At 42.5% G+C, this 20,082-nt stretch overlaps 1 protein-coding gene across 6 annotated transcripts in view; it reads left to right on the forward strand.

The window, feature by feature from the left end:
- The window catches only part of CDH7 (cadherin 7), a 120,570-nt gene that overhangs the window by 35,514 nt on the left and 64,974 nt on the right, over positions 1 to 20,082 (forward strand). Inside the window, exon 1 of one of the 6 annotated variants that reach the window (XM_019463811.2) lies at positions 9,763 to 9,941. The exons of the other annotated variants lie outside the window; for them this stretch is intronic. Within the exon in view, the coding sequence (XP_019319356.1) occupies positions 9,858 to 9,941 (84 nt within the window). The 5' untranslated portion in view covers positions 9,763 to 9,857. Of the gene's footprint in view, positions 1 to 9,762; positions 9,942 to 20,082 lie in introns of those variants that run through there. 6 annotated transcript variants of the gene reach the window in all.

Genomic DNA, 20,082 nt, shown 5'->3' on the forward strand with positions numbered 1-20,082 from the left:
CTCCCTCTCCTCCCACTCCCCCTTCCTCTCCAGCCCCCTCTCCCTCTGGCAGTCTCCCCCTCCCCTCTTCACCCCTCCTGAGAGAGAAAGAGAGAGAACACAAGTCAGGGAGAGGGTCAAAGGGAGAGAGAAAGAGAGTCTCAAGCAGGCTCTGTGCCCAGCATGGAGTCCAACGTGGGCCTCGTTCCCATGATCCTGGGATCATGATCTGAGCAGAAATCAAGACTTGAAAGCTTAACCTACGGAGCCACCCAGGCACCCCCTATAGGAGTATTCTTTTTTTTTTTTAAGTTTGTTTATTTGCGATACAAAGCACTAACCAGGGAGGGGCAGAGAGAGAGGAGGAGAGAATCCCAAGCAGGCTCAGCCCTGTCAGTACGGAGCCCGACACTGCGCTCAAACTCATGAACCGTGAAATCCTGTCCTGAGCTGAAGCCACCCAGCCGCCCCTGATAGGAGTCTTCTCAAAAGCATGAACAGGGAGACTAGTTTTCAGAGGTCAGTAGCACATTTGAAGGAATTCGTAGTCTAAATTTCAGGAGATTTGGGCTAAGTGTTCAGGGTGTAGGTGGAAGAACAAAATTAGAGCTGCTTTAGTTTTGAATTCTGTGCCGTGAAGGACTGGATATACTGTCCAGATATATAAAGGCAGGGGCAACAATATAATAAGGCAGAGCTGTAACTACCTGTTTATTGAACTGGCTCTTCTCTTGGATGAACTCTTCGAGGGAAAATGTGTGCCTTTTATTTTTGCATTCTCAGCACTGAGCAGATGGTCTGATGTAAGTATTTTTGAAATCTATTACGCAGATGAATATAGCCAAGAAACTACAGTTTCTAAGTAGACTGAGACTAATCGAACTCTGCACTCAGGAGATATATGGGTAATATATTTCCTGAATAAGTTGGTGAAATTCAAGGCAAAATAAGCAGTGTGAAGAATGGAGAAGAGTAAATCACATTTGCTTTTTAGCGGGCTACCTCTTGGTGAAACAGAAACCCTGAAACCGTGCCTTAAAATTAAGAAGAAAGGCAGATAGCAGCTGCCAGGATTTTTGTGGTTTTTTTCCCTGTATTTTTACTCAACTCTGTCCTCCTCTTGAACACACTGAAAGCAAGCTCTTATAATCAGGAATTGATTCAGATTCATTAAGTGGACAGTGGATTAAAGTTGAATCATCTGGGCAGTGGCTGGTTAGGTAGAGAGGTCCAGCTACAACAGGCATCCGGAATAACGGGTGGTTATTTCAATAAACGTTTATTAAGTATCACTAATGCACACAGTTCTTTCCCCTCCGAAATCTTTGAACACGGTGGAAGTTATTAGAGCCACTTTACTACGTGCCAGATTCTACACTGTTGGCTCAAACCATTACGTAGGTTTAAAGACCCAAGCAGTTAAAAACAGGCAACCACTTGAGATCAGCATCACTTAAATAGCTGGCTTTGGAGTGCTTTATGGAATCCATGCATCCTATATAACACACAGGATATCTGAAATTAAAGAAGGGTGGTGAGGGGAGAGGAGAGAGAAGGGAAGAGGAAGGGAGGGAGCTGAGGGAGAATGGCGGGAGAAAGCCTATCTGTCACAGTATGTGTGCAGTTCAGTTGTGCAGGTGTTAGTGGGTGTATGCACAAATGCTCCCGAGTAGAACTCCTCGAGACCATGTGCCGTCTGCTCAACTAATGCAAATGCACGAGTTCCCAGAGGCTCGCAGACTCCTGAAGTTGCCAGCTCACTGATCAGACAGACCTTTCACATCATGCCACTTGCCAGATACCTGTGTAATCCAGAGAAGAGCAGAATGAACGCCGTTTTTGTGTGTCCTGCCTGGGAAGAAAGAGAAGCGTAGTTGTGTCTGCTTTCACTAAGATGCAAGTCTTAGCGAGTCTAAGATGGTTAGCTGGGTGGTGAGGGTCAAAGCCTTCAATAGGAATCTACTCGAGACAGTTTCGCCCTGTTCACCTTTAGATTTTACCTGTAGCCTAAGATAGTTTGCCTGTTGAAAACCAAACTTACGCGATAGGGAAATGCAAAAAGAAAAGAAAAAAAATTCATGGTCTGCAGTTATCCTGGAAGAAGTCATGTCATCATGATGATTTTAAGCTATGCGTTAATTCACTCTTCGTTCAGACATTTGTACGTGGGCTGTATGCTCCTGTCGCCATATACTGGGGATACAAATATACAAAGAAAGACTCCTGTCCTTTCTGTGGGTCACAATGACATGGGGCAACTTACAGACAGGCTCAGCGTTGTCTGGTAGTGGATTTTATAAATGTGCAATGAAAGATTAAAGGCAAGAACAGGAAAATCAGCCTGGGGAGATCAGGCAAAATCTTTAAAGAGGGGATAATTTTTCAGCTGAGGCTTAAAGGATGAGAAAGTGGTCCCTAAACAAATGGGATATGAGAAAAAGAGATTCCTGTTCCAAAGGAATGGTTTGTGCGAGGCATGGCTCTGTGAGATAATACAATTTCTTTAGGGGTCTGTAAGTGATTCAGGTGGCCACAGAGGACAAAAGAATAGTGGCATCCACGAATCGAGGGCCACGCCGTGAAATGTCATAATCATTGTTAAGGAATTTTTTGTTGGTTTTCTCTTGGTTCTTTGTGTTTTGGTACATCAGATGGTTGGTTTTGAGCCAGTTGGGATTTCAGAAAGGCCAACTTTACTAATGTTAAAGACTTTTAAATTAAAGGAGGCCAGCCGGGAGGCAGAAGACTGAAGACATCAAGTCAGCGATGATCAACTACTCCAGGCAAGAGATGGTAGGGACTGAAATATGGCAGTCGGAATGAGGATGGAAAGGAGAAAATGGATAAAAGTTATTTGGAAGGTGGAGTAGGTTTGATGTCGAGACATAAGAGCGGAGCTAGGAAGTTCTGGAGGGATACAGAAGGGGAGAAGAGAGGTTGCCCGTCTTAGTCACCGGTGTGTCTGCAGCATTAGCAAAGGTACCTCCCACACGGTGTTGTACGGTGAGTGGTGACTCCCTTGTTTCTGGCGCAAGACAGGAAATAATCTGATTAAGTTGCAGTCTGACACTGTTGAATTTGAAATTGCCTGAGGGGTATCCACCTGGAGATGTTCATTAACGAAACATTCAAATCCCTAAACGTAGAAGACTGGTGAGAAAAACAACTTCTTGCACCTGGTTGGGGGTGAAGCATGTAGGATTGACGTCTCAGCAACGAAGAGCTGGCTCTTACGCTTGATCGCAAACAGGACCTTGGGGAGCAAAGGGTAGAGGCGAGTGCTCTACAACACGCTGAGTTTTACATTCACTCACTGGCTCTTCATCCTCTCTGTTTACCCAAGTAGCCAGAAATACTTTAAGAAAACAAACGCGACATTAAATCATCGTACTACGATTTGTAGAAAGCCCACTGTTACAGACTATTTCTGAAAGGCAATTGGTTAGTTCAAAACACTTCCGCTAAATGCTGAAGTATGTACTGTATGTAGTCACTGTGTGTAATATAGTACATCAGTTAGACACCTTGAACAGAAGAAATTCTATTTATTTACAAAAGGGCTCTCAGAACGATGAACAAAAGTTTAAAGATTTCGTTAATGTTCTTGATTTTCAGGCAATGATCTTATAAATTTGCAAAATGCTTCATGAAGGATCTAATCTGAGAACTAGGAATGAAATGTCTTTTTGTCTGTTCAGACCTTTAGTCCTTATCATCTCCGTTTGAAACCTAAAACTCTGAGTTTATGTATGAGTGTATGTGTGTGTGTGTGTGTGTGTGTATTTGTGTGTGTATGTATATATAGTGTGTGTGTGTGTGTATATATACATACACACATGTGTATATGTGAGTGCATATATTTATGTGTATAATTTGCATGTGGATATATTCCCGTGGTGCACATCTAATCTGCTTTTTGCATTCGTATATGCATACAAATTAGTAAGGTATTTTGGTCTTGAGACTGTCCTTCATATGTGGAGTTCTTAAATAGCACTAACCTAACAAAAATTTGCTATTTATTTCATATTTTGTAGTTTGTAAGCTATATTTTTGAACCCATTCTCTCACTCGAGCCTTACAAAAACTCTTTGAAGTTGGGGGAAACATGAGTGCCAGTTAACTTCTATATATGAGAAAATTAAAGCTGAAAGAAAGTTACATACATAGCTAATAAGTGATGGAGTCCAGCCCTGGCCCCAGGCATTCTGCTCACAGACCATGCTCTCCTTTCCACTGTTAGCCACTGTCTGTCTAGATGATGCCAGACATGGCACTAGAATTCTTAGGGGATGTGCTAAATGATGTAATATGTAATAATAATTTAAAGTTCACTCTGGGAGTCTGTCCAAGAGTCCTGTCACTATTTTTATTTTTTTTTTTAATTTTTTTTAACGTTTATTTATTTTTGAGACAGAGAGAGACAGAGCATGAACAGGGGAGGGGCAGAGAGAGAGGGAGACACAGAATCTGAAACAGGCTCCAGGCTCTGAGCTGTCAGCACAGAGCCCGACGTGGGGCTCGAACTCACGGACCGTGAGATCATGACCTGAGCCGAAGTCGGACGCTTAACTGACCAAGCCACCCAGGCGCCCCAATTTTTATAATTTGTTTAGAATATGACAGAATTATTGGGAAAACAAACGCAAGTCGACTCGTCTGGATTCCTTCTGCCCTGAGAGTTGTATGTATTCTCCACTCTTTCTTTCCTCTCTCTCTCCCTCTTTGGCCTTTATTTTCCATTGATGTCTCTGGCTTTTAATTAATGACATTTGGCTTTCTTTGTTTAGCATGCTAATTTGTGTATATGGTTCTTGGATATTGAGTTTTGAAAACTACGTTAACTAGTTCTTTTAGGGTAGTATGGTAGATATTTTTCTGAAGTGCCCCTGATGCTGACTTTCCGTGCACTAAAAAACGACTCTTAGAAATTCTAGCCACGTTCCGTGGAGCCCCAGCTTGGCTGCTGAGGCCAATCTTTTCTAAAGAGTGGTGAAACATATGGAAGACTTCTTAGAGAATTTGGAAGAGAGGAGAAAAGGAAAAGGAGGGTTTTCCAGGTTTTGTACTTCAGAGGACTGAATTGACATGGCCTCTAGGGCTCAGAAGGGGGTCAGTGTCTGTCGAGTACAAGTGCAAAGAATGAAATGCCAAAAGGGATACGTGTGGCTTTTCCTTCTCTCTTCCTTCATGGATCATCCAGCTGTGATTTCTCTTTCTCTTTTGTTTGTATTAATGGAATTAGTAATTATTCTTTATCACATGGGTGTTTGTGAGAAAGAGGTAGATGCCTCAGTCTTTTTCCCACAAAGATTTTGAGACATTTCCTCGACATAAATACAGTTGTGATAAATGCCAGTGAATACACATTTCGTTACAAAGCATTTTTCACTGGATTAAAAGCCTGTATAACTGTATTATCACGGTCCAGTTTATAGATCGGAACCCCAGGTATTAGAGTTTTCATTAATGGTGGTAACTATAAATTGCTTACAACATCGGATCACACTGTACTTGTCACAGAAGTTTACTGCCACTCGGTGTGATTGCAATGGAGACTTGATTGTGTAAAGATAATAAAAATAAGATTATCTTAAAAGATGTTCTAGAGAAAATGCATGCTGTGGCAGTACTAAACAAAATGCTACCATTTATTGAAGCTTTTTCATTATGTTTCTTTGAGCAACAGATCATATTCAATGCTTCGTGTGCTCTTTTTACTTTTACTTGGCTTTCCTTGATTTTCATGTTAGATAAATGTGAAATATGGATAATTTTGGCCTGGGATCTGATGGATTTGATTGTAGAAAGCCTTAGGCAGTGTGTTCTTGCTTTGAAAAGCCCCTTGCATTTCAGAAGGGGGGAGAATGTGGGACAATATAGGAGAGTTCGAAGTAGGAAGTAAGAGACACAAACCAAAAGGCAGCACATTCTGCCTATTTTAAGATGCATTTTTTTTTCACATTTTGCCCTCAGAAATTGGAGTGTCAGGTAGAATGAATGACATCTTAAAATTATAATAGCCAGGTTTCTTTTTTGTGTTGAAATAAAGGATTATGATGCATATTACGGTCATTGGGGTCATACCATTGGAGAAAGCGAATGCTAAGCTAGACATCAGAATGGAAAGTTGTAGGGAACCTTCCCGTAACCACGAGCCAGAGAACAGTGCCATGAGTGTGGTGTCGTCAGGTGCATGTGGCAGCCAGGTGACACTATGTGCTAGAGATGGCAGCAAAGGGGAGGACAAGTGAGAATCTGCACGTTTTTCATAAAAGTGAATTTCTTTGTTGTTGTCATGTATAAGAACTAATGCAATCCAACTCGGGGCCGTAATAGGCGAAGCAGTGACAAACGGACAGAATTGGCGAACCATTGAGGTGGAATATGGGAAATCGACAAGTAGGGGTGGGGCGAGGACGCGGATGCCTCAGACACAGAACCTGGAAAATTGGGTACCTGTAAATTCCTGTTTTGACTTACTAATCGCCGGGTTTTTCACCTAGGGGAGGGCAAGAATCCAAGATCTTCTAGGCCATTCGTCTCTTATGGGGGGAGATGGGTAGGTGCCAGTGCAGGATAGATAAGAACGGGTAGAGTAGAGACTTTGTTGTTGGGAAGATCTCCCATCAAATCTGGGACATTGTCGTGTCAGCTTGAGTAAAGCATTTAATCCTGTTAAATCCCAGTTTCCTCCTGTGTAGAACCAGGCCGATCACGCCCACCGCAGACGGCTGGTAAGTGAATTAAAGGCCCCTTTACCACAGTGTCTGGCACATAATTACTCTCAATAAATATTAGTTCTCACTATCAGCTATTTGAATAAAAGAGCTATGAAACAATATGTGGAGCAGGGCGGCTAAGAGGACTGCAAATATAAAGCAAAGAAACGTAAGGTTACAGGAGGGAATCGAGAAGTTATGTTCTTTAACGGGAGTCATAGCATTTTGAGTTAGACTTGGATGAAGCCTGCAGGAAAAAACTTCTGTCGTAACTCCGTGGTCAAATAGGTCCCTTTCACATAGTATCACAGTCCAGAATTAGCTGGCCGTAGTGGTCACTGTTTTATATTGGGTGTGACAACACACATCCGTTTCATGATGGGATTCTTTATTTACTTCAATCACACGGAGTATAAAAGGAGGGCGATTCAGTTAGCTGCCCCTTCCCCTCAGTCTCCTCCTCCTCCTCCCTCTTCTTCTCCTTTTGGGGTCCACCGCAAAGGAAGTTTTAGTTAATAGGAGCAGCAGAGAAAACAAGGGCGGGGGGATAGCCACCCACAAAGATGCCCTCCAGGAAGGTTTCTCTGTATTAATGTCTCTCAGTAGCAGGCTTCTACCAGGAAATCATTATCGTCACAGTACAGCTTTGTACTCTTTCAGACTGAAATATAATAATACATCTGGACCATGTGTCTGTAATATGACAGGATGAAGTACGGGGAAGATGTATAACATTGTAAATCTCAGGGAAAGAAAGAGCAAATGGGTTTTTTTTAGTGTGTATATATTTTAAGTGATACTAATTGAATTTGTGCATATCAGACAAATGATAAATACCATGACTCTTTCCTTTTCAACAGATGTACTTGTCCAAATGGTTGTGTTTAGGTAGCATGTTACTTTCCCATACCCTTTAAAGATACCTTGTGCATGTTGTTGACACAGATCTTTAAATGAAAAACTAATTCTCTTGAATTATTTTAACCAAATTGCAAGCTGTTATACGTACATAGGACGAATTCTCCCAAGTGCCCGGAAGTAAATGTCTTAATGTCTTTTTTTTTTCACGAGCCATTACAAAACAGACATTTTGAAATTATAGAAAAGAATCTTATAACCTAAATCTATGGGATTTTCTGAGGATATAGTAGTCTGAGCGTGTCCTAAAACACTCCCAACTTTCCCAAGGTGGCATAACTACGCAATTCTTACATGTGATCTTATAGATTCGTTTAAGCTAAGGCATTCTCATACACCTAAAACTTAGGTCTCAATGTCTTGTGCAGTCCCCAGAGTAGACAGCATATGTTAGGAATCTGGATGGATGCCTGTGGGTCACTCGTGTTTACTTAGAGGTGATATGTAGAGTTTTAGGAACGAAAGGAGAGCTTTGAAGACCTCCTAGTTCAATCCATTTTGTAGATGAATGAACCAAAGTTCCAAGAAGGTACCACTTTAGCGTTGTCCAATGTTAGGGCAGTAACCCGTGGCTCTAGTCGCAGGTTCCCTGATTCTCGTCCTGTGCCGTGGTGCTGCACGCAGACGTGAATCGGTTTCAATAGGCTTCTGATTCACTTTCCCGATTGTGATTGTGCTGCCAAAGAGCTTCTTTTATTCCTTTTCAATCCCAGGCCTGTGAAATAATGGATAGCAGAATAGAGTTCCAAAATTTAATACCCTTTTTAGGAGAAGGGATAAAGAGTCATAAATGTGGCTGTTAAGAAAGTACTCAGATAACTGACTGCATTTTGAAAATTAGAACGTCTTCGGTTTCAAAGCTAAACGGAACTGGAAAACTCATTTTAGGCAAGGTAATTACTCATCTTCCTTCGCTGCACTTTAGCAGGGAGGAGGGAGGACTCAGCCACCTGTGTGTGTGTGTGTGCGCGCGCGTGTGTGTGCGTGCCCACATGCATGCCTGTGTGGGACTGGTGGAGTCCTGCTGGTAATACCAGAACAACCTGTAAACAAAGACAGATAGCCTCGAGCGCTGTCTCCTGGGAAAACCCATGAGGCCTTTCCAGAGTCTGCGACGCTAAGAGCTATTTGAAGATGTCTTGCTCTTGTGTCAACTGGTTATCGACTTGGCTTTCTTGCTGCCTGTCCTTCCACCGCACTCTTCCTCCCTTTTTCTCTTTCCTCGTCTTCCAGCTTTACAAATGTTGTCACATTGGCTCGTGGGAACTTTTATCCTTCGGGCCTTAAACACTTCCTGGAGATGGTGAGCGGTAGGGAGCCGGGGCGTCGTGGCCCTGTGGTTGTAGTGGGCCCAAGAGGGCTCCGAAGGAACGTTGTTTTCCTCCTTTATTTCCGAGGGATCTCTTGCTTTAGAGGCGAAAACATGGCTTAGCTCTTCTTAGGGCACCCGAGCTGGAGAAAGGCCCTCTTACTTCTTAAACCCGCTATATTTTAGATGAGGCAATTACATATCCCAGGGAGAGTCCTGTCATGTGAAACCAGTGTACTTTTTCATTTTAGGAAGCTTTTGTGTTCATTGAAATTTCACCAGGGATTTTTTTTTTTTTTTGAGGTATGATTTTAAAATCTGCCACCCTTTCAGCAAATTATTGGCTAAGCTCCACAGACATGCTTCTTTTCTTTTTTTTTTTCTTTTTTTAATCTACTTAATAAACCTCTTTTTTTCCCCTCTTTCAACGCGATATCATCAGTAAAATGGACGAGCGTTTTCCTCAGCTTGTATATTTCTTTCTTCCTTTTAGGCCAACGATTCTTACATTGGGTGTATAATAGTATGACCTGGAGGGCTTCTAAAAATAATTAAAAAATAGGGGCGCCTGGGTGGCGCAGTCGGTTAAGCGTCCGACTTCAGCCAGGTCACGATCTCATGGTCCGTGAGTTCGAGCCCCGCGTCAGGCTCTGGGCTGATGGCTCAGAGCCTGGAGCCTGTTTCCGATTCTGTGTCTCCCTCTCTCTCTGTCCCTCCCCCGTTCATGCTCTGTCTCTCTCTGTCCCAAAAATAAATAAACGTTGAAAAAAAAAAAATTAAAAAAAAAAATAATTAAAAAATAAATAAAAATAAAAGCTTGGGCTCGTGGACGCGTATTCTGCTTGAACTCTTCTGTAGTACGTCTGGGCATCATACCGCTCGCGTGAACAGAAGTCACTCGCCCTGGGTGTGGAGAACAAGCGTGTTGTATGAGGAGAAACACACGCGGACTTAGCTCTGGGCTCACTGAATTAAGGACATTCTGCTTCCTCCTCTGCTCAGATAAAAACACAGTGAGTCCTCCTCTCTCTGGTGACCGGTTCATGCACAGTATGAAGTTTCTAGAAATCAAAGCCTCTGGGAGCCCCGGGGGGCAAAAATAAGCGTATATCGGGTATAGACTGAAAGAAACAAGGAGCGCTCTGTCCAGGGTTGTGTCTTTCGTGTATGTGGCTGCCCCGCGGCTTCTTCAGCTGCTGCTGCTTCTGATCTGCAAGTGTACACCTCTCAACAGGTTACGGAAATGCGCTTCTCACTCTCCTGTGCGTTGTAGGAGACTGTGTGGGACGCATGAGGACAGATGTCTGCAGGGAGCTGAGCCCCGCCACTCACTAGTTACTGAGTTAGTCTCCTGGGGGCATGCTGCAGGTCAGGTCATGGGAAATGGCCTCGGAGACCCGGATTTGCCTTGAGGGTAGTTATTGGAGGGCGTTCTTGGAATTAACACTTGGAAGGGGGGGAGGGAGGGTTGGGCAATACAGTTGCAACCTACAACTTGGCTGACCTTTGGGGAGCAGTGGAGCTGGAAAGTTTCTTCACGGGGTTCCTGAAGTAGGAGAGAAGGAGGCGCGTTAAAGCCCCCCATCACTAGTGTGGATGTGGGATGCCCCCAAGACCGAAGGATTACCTCTGACGAGGTGGCTCTTTTTGCCAATTTTGCAACTTGTCAACTTTGTAAACGTCTCAAGAGTGGCGATTTTGGGGGCAAGACCTAGTTGAGAAAGGTCAGTCGGCGACACTTCCCGTGTTCACTGATTTGGGAAAGGAGTGGACTCAAGAGGCTGCCGTGACATCCCTTAAGAGGCCACCCCTGCCCCACTAACATCCCTTTGCATCGTGTAGTCCATTCAGAGCACAGTTCCTAGGGAAACGTGTTACATCTCTTTTCTTGGAGGAATCTATAAGAAGGTTAGTAGGATGAGGTACAGCCTATGTTGTTGCAGCTGATTTTCAGGTTAACACTGACACCCTTTTCCCCTGCCCCAGTCTGGGGTCTTGCACTTCCCCTTACCATCAAAATGGGGCAAGGGAGTCTCAAGAGACAGCCGATGTCCAGAGGCGATGCTTGCTCTTTCCCATTGTGTGAGAGAAGCCCACCTCTTCCTGGTGAGCGAGGCCAGTTGCACCTACTGGGATGTTGTTCCCGTGGTAGTGGGAGTTCAGAGACAAGGAGAGAGCATGTTCTAGGAAGTGGAAGGCACACAGTCCTCAGGTGGGGCGGGAGAAGTGAGGGATCACATGGCCGGGTCCACTCGACCCCTTTATTCTCTGGTCCTGTCTATTCTCCCTGCCCCAGGAAGCTCTATGGCATTAGATGGGGGCATTTTTCTCCCGGAGAGAGAGAGTTTTCATAAAGCAAGTGGCGATGGGCCGAGGACGCGAGGATTCCAGGACCTCCAGCACTTGAGGAAGTGTTTCTGCCCATAGGGTGAAAGTGGGGTGCGGGAGGGGTGCCACACCACAGATGCCTAGACGGATAACCTCTGAGGTCTAATTGAGATCATAAGTATTTTCTTTCTACTATTACTTTCTTTGTTTGCTTTATATTTCCAGCCTTTTAATAATAAACACATGGTAGTTGAAACTATTAACTTTTCTGAGCCGACATGGACTATTTCTTTAGGAAAAATATAGTTACCACCAGAGGCTCCATGGATGCCATTACTTACAGTTCTTGCCCCACCTTGAGTGTTCCCCTTGCCTTTCTGACTCCAACCAATGGAAACGTGTAAAATATAAGCAGGACATTTTATTATTCTTAGTTTATCTTTCTGGCCCCAGAGGGATGCATGCCGGAAACCTAAGACAATTTCTGCATCTTGAAAAGAAGTCTCACAGGGTACTGGATGAGGACATAAGTATATACTGTGTACTTTTCCCTTGTAACTTTGGTAGAGAAGGGATAGATCCCTGTTGAGTAAAGTGCATAATTAAATCAAGACAGAAAATTTTATTCAATCATCTTATATAGAATAAGTTATACATACAAACTAATTGAAAGTACTGAACTATCTTAAGCCATGACATTATTGGTCTAAAGAGGCTGCTATGTGAGTGGTGATTTTTATTAGACCAAAGGTTTTCTATCTGGGATGCTGGTTGAAAATCCATATTTTCAACATGCTGGTTGAAAATCCATATTTTCAGTGGTTTCAACTCAAAGACATTCTGATTCCATAGATTAATACAGAGCCCAGAAATTGGCATTTTAAACCAACATCTCAGGTAATGCCGATGCAGGCAGGAAAGCTACATACTGAACTTCAATAAATAATAACTTCAGCATCCAAACGGTAGGTTAAGATCAGTGAACATTCTGTAGCCTTTTAAAAACAGTTATTTAACCAGATGTTTACAGGATATTGGTTGTAATATATTTACCCTATAAAAGACTCTTTCCGCGTATCACATGCCAAAACTATCCTCTATTATAAATTAATGGATCCTGTGTATTACTGTGTGACTATTCCTAAAAAGAAATTTATTCCATCATGAGTCAAGTGCCTTTCTGGAAATCAAGCTCTGCCCTTCATCATCAGACTATTTCTTAGTAGTTGTCAGCTTGTCTCAAATATCATTTCTTTAAAGAACACTTCCCTGAACCTCTGAACTCCGTTTGATTTTCCTGCCACATGATTTCTTGGCATTCTGTGGGTGCTTTTTCAATGCAGAAATGCGATTGTTTGTTCGACCTGGTCCCATGCCTGCTGCATTGACAGCCTTTCTCTCCGTGAGCTCATGAAAACAGGCCACTGTTGGCTCTACACTCTAGGCTCCCCTGGGCCATCTTGTCTTCATTCAGACACACGCACACACCTGGCCCATAGGAGATACCCGGGACTCATTTGTGATACATGTTTAATATAGGTGGAGTTTCTAGAGAAGACAGAAACAGACTGGATTCAGTCTCTGTTTTTCCAGGACAATTCAGCTTAGGCACGAGGACCATGTCGATTGTATCCCTTTAGTTCGTGCGTAACAGCTGAAATGCTACTTCTCACGCGGTACGTGGTGCTTTTAATAACAGCTAAAGGGATACTTGTGACTTTATAAAGATGCCAGAAAAGAGTCACTAGACGAACATTAAATACTCAGAATATTTGAAAACAAGTGTACCAAGTAGATATCACAAATTACAAGTAGTGTACATTCTTACTGTGGGTGTAAAGTTTAACCATTGGCTCTTCTTACTAAGGTCTTACTAATAAGTGCATGTTGAATGACTACTTACTGGCTGTTCTCTTCTTGGACTAGCTCCTTTCCTCTGTTCACCCTCCTACGCTCATGTTATCTCTGAAATTCTGTTTCTCTGGATCTTTCTCCACATACTGGCCTCCATCAGGTCACATTGGACCTATACTATGCTTGTGTCAGAGTTGATACGATAGTGTGGAGTATTCTCTTTTTAGATTACACGAGTGTCAAAGCTTTCTTCCCCAAATGGAGACTCCAGAATTATATTTCTATTAACTGTTATCGTTTCATACTTTTGAAGGCACAAGGCAATACCCCTCAGAGGACTTCAGGAAATACTTGGCAAACACGTGCCGTTGCCCGCCGCAGCTTGTACACGAATGCCTTCTCCAAGATGCCATGTGCAAAACATCTGTGCAAGTCTTCAGGCTGGCCTCCGGCAATTGCCCTGTCCCTCCCTGGGGGCTAGCATCCTCGGGTTTTGCTCATGTGAGGACAGGAAGAGAGTTCTGGACTGATGGTTTATTGCCTAGAAGCATTCAAAAGAGCTTTCACATAGGCGTTATCCACTGACCCGGTGCTTCTCAACTGATCCAGAGGGAAGGGCCAAGTTTTTGTTATTTGCAAGTTTAGTGTTTTTTGAAGAACACAGAACATGCTCTGTTGTAACCCCCTAATAATTTTGTAACTGTGTTAAAAATGAATTATTTAGATATAAAACTCAGCCCTCATTTTTCCGTTACTGTTGGGCTCAGCAGACATTAGATTGCTCTGTAAAACAACTCTGGAAATTGCTAAGCTCTTCTACTCATTTTCTGTACTTGCCTCGACTTGGACAGATGGCACCCAGTCCTTGGACCCCGTGTTGAGTAGCACTGCTTTAGCTTCCTGTGACATTTTCTGCTCAACCAGCCCCATTTAAAAAGCAAGATTGAAAATTATCCTCTTGAGCAAAAAGCTTAACGTTTCCAGGGGTTTGCTTTTTATCTGCTTCTGGTTGACTACTTGGAGTTTAGAACTCAGTGAGTAAAGTACTACGGGGGAGCCCCGAAGCAAAGAACATGATGTGCTCACAATTACCTTGGAAGAGGAGCCGTTTTGATCAGGAGGAGTTTTGATCAGTAACAATTTGACTCAAGGCAGATTTCCTAAGTTGTTTGAAAGTTCTGGATGTGGCCTGGAGACAGCAATCGGAGAGAGGATGAGATGAACGCTGTGGAGATCTCTTTAGGGAGGCGCATGTAGCTGTGTGGGATAGAAAACACTTTTCTGAGTTGGTATCGTTGGGTCCCTGATGAAAAAGATGCAGCCCTTAAAGTGAAGTTCTCAGTAACCACGCCCTAGGCGTAAATGTAGAACCTTTGCAAAGAAAAGGAAGATTCCCCCCCCCCACCCCCCCCACCCGCCTCCGCCGCCTTAGGGGATGCAGCTAGTTCTATTGTACCCGTTCTGTGTGGATTTGCAGATAGGGAGAGAAAGTTACATTTTACAGAATACGCCCAAGTGCATTACTTCATTTTATCCCCATTTCAACGTGCAAGGCCAACTGGACCATTATGGATGCTGGTCTATAACAGATGAATAAACTGTGATTTGGGAGTGATCAAGGGATCACATAAGGGGCAGAGTGGAGATTCAGTGGCCATACTTCTGGCTCCTTGGCAATGGACACCTAACAGTTGTCCCTTTCAGCTACTAAGTAAGTGAACTAAGACCCTAGGAATGTTCATTGCCACTGAATTAGTGTAGACCTTTTCCAAGGGGGAAAAAAAAAATCTGAATAGGTCTTCCTTTTTACTTCTAGTTGGCTAAAAAAAAAAAAAAAAGATTTTTTTTGTGTGTGTGACAATTTTAACCTTCGCTAAGCACTTCCGGGATTGCATCCCTTTCCTCTATTACTCGATGTGCTGTAATTAATACCTTTACTTTATAAACCGTGCATCTTCATCAAAAGATGCTTCACAAGTAAATTGTGTTCCGTTACCCTGGACCACAATGATACGTATAAATTGGAACTACTTCAACCAGAAAGAAATGGCTCATACACTTGTTTTCCTCTATAATATTTCTTCAACAACCTGGTAATTACACGGTATCCAGTGGCATGTGGAAAATATCTATTAAAAAGCATAACGAGAAAAGAAAACTCACATGGAATATGTATATTCAAGAGGCTTTATTTCCACCGGTCATTGTTTAAATCTGTCCTCTATACTTACGACTTCAACCTTGAAAAGTTTAGTGAATCATGTGAGTCCTACCAATATGTAATGTATTTTTAAACTTAAAAAAAAAATCTAGGAATCTATCATCAGTAAACCAATGCTGGGAAGTTCACCTTAGAAATCCTTTACTAATATTCAATATAAATCATCCATAGATTGCGATCAACTTGCTGCTCCTCCATCATTGCTCTATTTTTGTGTACAGGTGTAGTATGAACTTTTATATTGTTGTAATAATACATTTTGTGCTTATTCAAATGTTTATTACAAGGAACATTGAATATCAACTATAATTATTTCCATCCTCATCATACATAGGTCAGTGAGGGTCACAGAGACATTTGTTGACTTTAGTTTTATTTTTTAGTGTCAAAGCTTTCATGATAAACACGATCTCTTTTCCAAATAGTTTCATCTTCTGTCTAGATTTACAATTTTTTTTTCATGTGAAAATTTTGTCTGTTACCTTACAAAGCATAATCCTGATACTAGAACCTCTCCAATAGTTCTACTTCTATATGTGTTCTACTCTAGCCTCTCCAATAGTTGTCACAATTGTTCAGTGAACTCCAAGTACAGGTGTTTTTTGCTTCCATTTTGCAAAGGAGGTGACTAAAAGGCAAGATCATTAGATCAAAAAACAAGCAGAATTTAAGCTGTTCATAGAGAGAGGAAAAGTTGACCAACATATTGATTTTTTTTCCCTTCGCCTTTGCTGAATTGAGATTTATGCACCATATTAAGACTCTTCTTTAAGCAGATAGGTTGACAGTTCTACAACCAGATAGTTCGTATCAGGCCCTCTTTGATTAAATAGATAGAAGAAATTTGTCAAAACTGCAGGGCATTGATCTATTTTTAGTTTTGGTCTTTATAATCTTAAATTAAAAACTAAATGGTGTATATAAAGGTTAAGGACATTGAGATTCTTCCATCCAAAGGGATCCAAAGGTCTGTAAAACCCTCTACCAGCACGTGTGTGTCTGTGTGTGTGTGTGTGTGTGTGTGTGTATGTACTACTGTGTAAGACTTGGGAAACAGGAATAAGAAAGTGTGACTGGCCCTACAGGGTTCTGTCTCCTGGGGAACACAAATGTGTAAATTTGCAAGTACAAAATAATGTGCCAAATGTTACCATGGGCATACAAGATGAGGTATCTGAGCTCAATCTAGGCAGTTCAGAGGATTAGGGAGAACAGTCCAGAGATACAGGATGTTTTTGTTTAGTTTTTCTTTTTGCCTAATGCTATTAAAACTTAAAAGGATAGAAATTGAGGAAAAACAAGCACTACTCTTTTACAAAGTGGATTATGAATTGACTCCATTTAATACAATGAACTGTTTATTGAGAATGTGGATTTGGTATTAAAAAAGAACCTGGCTCTTAAGGAGTTTATAAATCAAAGGTTGGATATGAGAACAACTAAACCAGATTTTCAATATAAAGCAGAATTAAATGCATTCTGCCACAGAAATGCAAACGGCAGGCCATGGGGAAAAGATAGGAAGATTTTTAAGACTTCAGTAAAGGGGATTTTGCATTAAGCTGAGTTGGAGGTCAGTTGATGGAGGTCAGTTGGAGGCAAGATGATGAAGGATTTGTGTTGAAAAGGATCGCGCTGCCTGCTCTGCATAGCCGGTGTGGTCCTCGTCCGACATGCCTGAAACATGGAGTGCCTTCTGAGATGTGATGCAAAAGAGAGACTAAAGAGATAGCATATGGCTACATGGAGCCCCATGCTTAGAGTTTGGGGTAAATCCCTAGACCATGGAGAGCCATTAAAAGTATTTGATGAGGGGTGTGATATAATTCAATATGAATTTTAGGGAGATAATTTCTGACACACAGAAAATGGAGAGTAACTGAAGAGTTTTGTAACTAGTGAAAGAGTTTAAGATTCCAAATTAAGATTATTGTTCTGAAGACTGAGAAGAAAGAGTTGCTCTATTGGAGGTAGTGGGTAGGTATTCTGTCAAGGGAATGATGGAACCATAATGGATTATTAAATCTATTACATTTTAGGGTGCATGTCGTGGGTGCTTTGATTTTCCGGCATGTGTGGCTTATAAAGGATCCAGTACGGTGTGATATGTTCTCACATTGTTACCATACACAGTGCTGACATAATGACATAGAGAAAACCCATAATGATTGTACCTCCTTCTCTACTGATTCTTTTGCCTTACCATGAGGTAGACCCAGCCAAGAGGTGTGTGCTCCTCACTGTGTTTATTTGGAAAAAAAAATATTAATGTAAACATCTACTTCGGAGTCACAACAAATATTTTTAAAGGGATTTAGGAATCCATGCACTAAAGGTGAGCTTTGTGTGGTGATTAATGAATCAAGGTGTTGTTGTTATTGTTTAGATGAATCACAAGATCATGTTTACAAGGGTATTTGCAAATGAAATAGACGTAACATTGTGAAGTTCTACTCTGCCCAAAATATGAGAACAAATATTTGTTTTTGAGCGTGGTTTTCATTTATTGTTAATTCCATTGCCATATGGTGGGACCATGGAATGCTTATCTATTTATTTTTCTGCACAGAGGTTTTTGCTATGGAGAATAGTGCTTCTTTAGTCTGTAATAGTCATTCACAAAGATCACGTGTACCTGTGTGTGTGTGTGTGCGCGTGCATGTGCGTTGCACACGGACATGTTTTACCTAAGCATGCCATTAAGTCATTCTGCACTTGCAAGTTTTTTTTGCTGAGGTTTTGTGTGGTTTCTTTGTTTTTGTTTGTTTTTTGTCTTTTTAGTAGAGGAGAATAGTAGTTTTTCCCTAATAGCGTGGGTTTCAGTCCACCTCTTAAGATTAGTATTAGCGCACAGTGTTTCACAGATTAAATGTCTGAATGCATCTGATAATCGGGTAGCCGTCTTAACATTTCAAAGTTGGTCATCCACTTGTAACTACAGATGCTTACACGAACCTTGCAAGGACACTCAAAGCAATTTTCTGCTTGTGAATTCTGGCAGTGATTACAAGCCTAGTGATGCTCCAGAGAGAGGGGTGTGTGTGTGTGTGTGTGTGTGTGTGTGTGTGTGTGTGTGTGTTGGTGGTAATAATTGTGGGCGGGGTGGGGGTGTAGACATCTGATCCTCTAATGATTAGAGAAACCAGCGATATGAATCATTTTTTCCTTTAAGTTCTTAATGCTGTCGGTTGACCATCAGCTCAGGATTTAATGTGTGTTATGTATTGAAAAGGAATGCGCCTTCTCTCCCTTACCACAGGAGCATCGTACCCCCATGCCATGGAAACAGCAACTAGTTGACAGGAATCAGTTAAATGAATCGTGAGGGCTGGTTCTTCTATATATGGTAGTCCCTAATGAGACTTAGAGACACGGCAAGCCTTTGATTAAAGACACGACCTGTCTATCCCTTGAGGGTCTCTGTGGTCATTGGATCATCCTCTGTTGTTTCACACCAAGGTCAGTGGGAGCGTATAGACTCTTCCAATCCTTGGAGGCAGGGATGCAGTGAGGAGGGGATAAAAAAGTAGCCGGGAAAAGTGCGTGGAGCTGTGGGGGTCGTTGAGGTGTCAGCAGCTTAAAACCACCTGTTTTCATCCATCATCAGCGCTTGTCTCGGGACTCCAGTTTTTTGGTCTGTGTTACTGAGGGTGGTGGAGCGTTTTGCTGTTCCACAATGCCAAGGAAGGAGCCTTCTGCCGAGTTACAGAGTGCGTTGACGGAAACCACCAGAAGCGCTCAACTTCTTTAAGACTTGGGGGTGATCAGGGTGGGGATTACATGCACCCCTCTTTCTCTGACTTGTCCTTTGGCTGCAGCTTTTGATATGTCCACCCCACGGGACAGCGGCTCCTCTCTGGATGGAGGGTCTTGTTGCCTAAAGTGGAGGTTGAGCCTTCCAGCAGCCCCCCTCCAAACCCCCTCCCCCGATGTCATGATCCTGGTCGCAGTATCACCATGTGACCTCAGGCGAGCCACTAAGCCTTTCTTGATCTCAGTGTCCTTATCCGTTACCAGGGAGAGTGAATCCATTTGATGTGAGCGTGAAATGAGTTCCCAGGTAGAGAACATTAAGAAGAGTGCTCGACCCCTAGGATGCGCTCCGTAATTCAAACTTTCAAACTACTGTGATTCCCAGCTTTCCTGAGAGAGAGAGAGAGAGAGAGAGAGAGATGGAATAGTAGCCCTGAGGATGACTTCAGAAAATTAAGCAATCCCCCGTATTTCAAGAATGCAGCCTTTCCATATGGTGGGTACACGTGCGGTACAGTGACCCGCCAGATAATTCCGCACTGAGCAGGGCTAAATTGTAACTTGGCGCCAGTAATTAATTTTTTTGTATGAGTGAGTCCAGATATAAATTACAGAAACTAAAAGGTGAATCAGCTATTTGCGTGTTCTGAAGCAGAGTATAAACACAGCTGTCACAATGTGGTAGATGGAAGAATCGCTTACAGAGACAGTGGTGCAAAAAAGCGATACCTTCGGCACCTACCGCGGCAGTAAGGAAACGTACCACGGGCACACTTCCCTAAGTAGTTTCCCGCATCTTACATTTTTGAAAGGGTGCAAACACAGTTCTGGGCGGCAGTGAGAAGCCTCGTTATTTGGTAAATTGGCTGTTTGCATTCATATTAATCGAAGTCCAGATGATAGCGGTTCTAGGGGATGAAAGATTGTGGAGATGACAGATTGGGTCCTGTGTGTTGCGGGTTATGAAGTTCAGGAAAATGTGTAATTATGTCTGAGTT

This window comes from Panthera pardus, unplaced genomic scaffold, assembly GCF_024362965.1.
Source record: "Panthera pardus isolate Hobbes unplaced genomic scaffold, ASM2436296v1 HiC_scaffold_15, whole genome shotgun sequence".
Lineage (NCBI taxonomy): Eukaryota > Metazoa > Chordata > Mammalia > Carnivora > Felidae > Panthera > Panthera pardus.